Genomic DNA, 3,538 nt, shown 5'->3' with positions numbered 1-3,538 from the left:
TTTCCCAAATCACACGTTACGTTAATAATTATCCCAATGTCGCTCTGATAAAGTAATGAATAAAAGGAACCAACGACTATTTTGGCCATACAAATATTAACAAACTCGAAGAATTGAAGTTTTCCTTATCCCCAAAGCGAATATGTTAATATGATATGAACACTTGCAAGGAACCTTCCATTTTCTTCGATAGCCCCAAACCCGAATACAAAGTCCACAATTTCCCAAAGAAGAAACATGCAAAGCTTTCGGTGTAATGCGTTGGACGTGAAGGTATCGTAAACGTTGAGATTACGACCAAATAACAAACATGACAAAGATAGTATATACAATACAATCATTGCCCGTCGACAACTACTATTTTCAAATTCCACATCGTGTTAAACAATCTTTCGAATCAAGATGGACTTTAGAATGTCTCAAACGTATAAAATATTGATTGTACATTTTTATATGTATGTTTGTGTGTGGAAGACGGTACCCATTACGAGCTGTAACAAAATTTTGTATATATACACACACAGCTTCTCTTTAGTGCAACAGCTAGAAAATGATGATGCGTACTCTTTGTGTCTTGATTGTGTTGGCTGTTTATTTCGCGCCTGCATTGTGCGCAGACGCCAATTTAAAAGCTTGCCCGCCTGCTCCATCCGTGCAATGCACAAGAAATGACTGTGAAATCTTCAATTTCCAGGGAATATGGGAGGACCGTTCTCTTTGCAAGGCCGCCAGCGTGGCATGGCCGGCTACAGAACCCCAACTGTTGCGCGCCGTTGCCCACGCTGTCCGAAAAGGGCAGAAGATCAGAGTGGTGAGCAAACATGCTCACAGCCTCTCTAAGCTCGTCTGTGTCGAAACCTCAGGGCTCATCATTTCGACCCAAAATTATGACTCAATCATTGAAGTGAACAGAAAGGCGATGACAATCACCGTCCAAGCCGGAGCAATGATGAGTGACGTCATCGAAGAAGCTGCAAAGCATGGCCTCGCTCTTCGCACTATGGCTTATATCAGCGGAGTTTCTGCCGCCGGCGTTATTTCGACCGGAGCCCACGGCAGCGGCCTTGCCGGGAAAGGCAGTGGAGTTTACGAGTACGTGGTGGGAATGAGAATCGTTGTGCCCGCCTCTCCTTCCCATGGCTACGCAAAGATTGTATCTTTGACTGAAGCGGATGAAGATCTCAACGCCGCCAAATTGTCTCTGGGAACGCTTGGAGCCATTTCGGAGATAACGTTTTCTCTGGAGCCCATGTTCAAGCGATCTGTTTCCGTTTCAGTGAAAGATGATTACGGTCTTGAAAACGAAGCAGAAGGTTTTCTCAGAGCTCACTCATTTGGCGACATTCATTGGCTTCCTTCACATCGGAAGGCGGTTTTTATAGCCAACGATCGAGTTTCCGTTGATGTTGCAGGAGACGGCATCACTACACTCATTGGTAGTCCCTTCACAGTCGCTGCCATTGAAACGAGTGCTTATCAAGGTGAGAGTTTTCACATTCCTGCAATCTCATTACTATTTCTTTTTTTGTCGAGATGCATTTTGTTTTTGTTGTCTAATTTTGTTTGTCTATGCCATTCAGTCGATTTACTGCAGGCAAAACCAGACGTGGTTGAAATTTGCCGCCGTATTGGAAACGGAACAATTGAAGCTGTGCCGAATGGGTATGGCTTCTTGAATGACGGCAAAGTTTTCACGGGTTATCCGGTCGTCGGTTTCAATCATCGGATGCAGACATCTGGTGAGTGCGAACGAGTTGTCTCCAGCTACCCAGATGAGAATTGTACTCCCACACGGATCTTAGATAAAAATGAGACCACATGTGGCTGGGACCGTCGCATACACGCGTCTTTGTTCTTTGATGTGGAGCTAAGAGTACCTTTGTCTCGCTTGCGAGAAGCCATAGTTGATGTGAAGAAAATAAGAGATTTGGATCCCCAAAAGTTGTGTGACCAGACTATATTATCTCTGAGGTCTGTAAAGAAGTCCGAGGTGTACCTTGGACCCACTGAGGATGTTGTTACAATCGAGCTCATAACTTATCGACCGAGGGAAGCTGGTACGCCAAAGTGGAATGAAGATGTGTTTCAAGAGATCGAGCAGATGGTGATCGAGAAGTATGGAGGGTCGTTGCACTGGGGAAAGTCTGGAGGTCACTTGTTCGAAGGGTTGGCGAAACGGGCAGTGAACTTGGAAGAGTTTTTGAGGGTGAAGGAGAGGTTTGATCCAAATGGGGTGTTTTCTAATGATTGGACTGATGGATTGTTTGCAATAGGAGGGAAAGGTGTGGAGGAGCTGAGAGATGGATGTGCACTGGATAAGGTGTGTAAATGTAGGGAGGATAAACATTGCGCTCCAGAGAAAGGGTTTCTTTGCAAACCAGGGAGAATATGGGAGTATGCTCGTGTTTGTAGGAACACCATCTGAACAAGGTGTCATTTGAAATAAGTAGGGATGATGTTACAGAGCACAATGATACTCCACTTTTAAATAAGTATGTATCAATTCGAATAAGCAGGTGTCATACATAGCACCATAATGATACCAATTTAATGAGTAACTAGTGTAATGTTCAGAGCTGACAAATTCAAGGAAACAATGTCTACTTTTAGAGTTATGTCACACAATAATAACATGATCTTTTTTTAAGTAATATATCTTCTGAATTTTGACTATATGTACAATAAATAGTATAATCAAAGTTTATTTTCATAGTACATTAAAACTTTATAGTGTTCAATAATTTAAAAATGTATATAATATACTGATATTTCTTTTTATTTAAAAAAGGTCACTTTCAAACATCACACACTAAGGAAAAATAAAGTTTTCAAAAAGTAAGTCAATTTGGAGTATTTCACACTTTTAGCTTAAGAATCAAGTCTTAGTGTGTGATATTTAAGCCATTTGAATAAAAATAGCATGTGTGTCTTAATTTTTTAAATATCTTAAAATAGAAAATTAAAAAAATTGTCTACTAAAAATCATTATAGAAATGTATGCATATTAATTTTTATTTTTAAGAGAAAACTTTATTTACAAGAGTAAATAATGTTAAACTATAAAGTTATATTTTGAATATGCCTTAGTAAATAGTAAATGTATTATAAAAAAAATTTAGAGTTTGAGTTCAATTAGATAATAGTTTAAGAATTTGTAAAATAAACTTCTTTCATTCCAAAAAAATATATATATTCATGGAATCAATCATTGTGAAAGTGAGATAGTTTATTATGCATATCAAAACATGACCATTTGAAGCAAACTACTAAAATAGTTATCATTTGAAATTTGTTAGCATTGGTATTCTAATATTTATGTTTTGACAAGGACTATTAAGGCTTAATACTCATACCTCGAACGTTGTACATTGATTTAATTCTTTTAAAAAGACAAGATCAAATAGTGTATTTATGTTAATGTGAATATATTCAATGGTTAACATTAATCAAAATATTAATAATCATTTCTTGATCAACATAATATAGACATGCATTTTATTACAAAGAAGCAAAATTTTCACTCGCTTCATCCTACACC

The 3,538-nt window shown here is 38.4% G+C and overlaps 1 protein-coding gene across 1 annotated transcript; it reads left to right on the top strand.

Moving 5' to 3' along the window:
- The first annotated feature begins 475 nt into the window (after window positions 1-475).
- Window positions 476-2,653, top strand: LOC149556026 (L-gulonolactone oxidase 5-like). Its single transcript, XM_089830139.1, has 2 exons — window positions 476-1,481; window positions 1,581-2,653. Exons 1-2 carry the CDS (start codon window positions 551-553, stop codon window positions 2,423-2,425), a joined length of 1,776 nt encoding a protein of 591 aa, XP_089686265.1. The 5' UTR covers window positions 476-550; the 3' UTR covers window positions 2,426-2,653.
- The last annotated feature ends 885 nt before the right edge of the window (window positions 2,654-3,538 follow it).

Source organism: Cupressus sempervirens, chromosome 5 (assembly GCF_028749045.1).
Source record: "Cupressus sempervirens isolate cs-2001-9-10 chromosome 5, ASM2874904v1, whole genome shotgun sequence".
In the NCBI taxonomy this organism is placed as follows: Eukaryota; Viridiplantae; Streptophyta; class Pinopsida; order Cupressales; family Cupressaceae; genus Cupressus; species Cupressus sempervirens.
Note: the sequence above shows the minus strand (reverse complement) of the source record. Positions and strands in the feature narration are given on the sequence as shown.

What these genes read in the sequence shown, in the direction of transcription:
- LOC149556026 (XM_089830139.1), top strand. Translation starts at nt 551, where the DNA reads ATGATGATGCGTACTCTTTGTGTCTTGATTGTGTTGGCTGTTTATTTC. An exon ending in TGAAACGAGTGCTTATCAAG is followed by an intron (nt 1,482 to 1,580) that starts GTGAGAGTTTTC and finishes TATGCCATTCAG; the next exon opens with TCGATTTACTGCAGGCAAAA.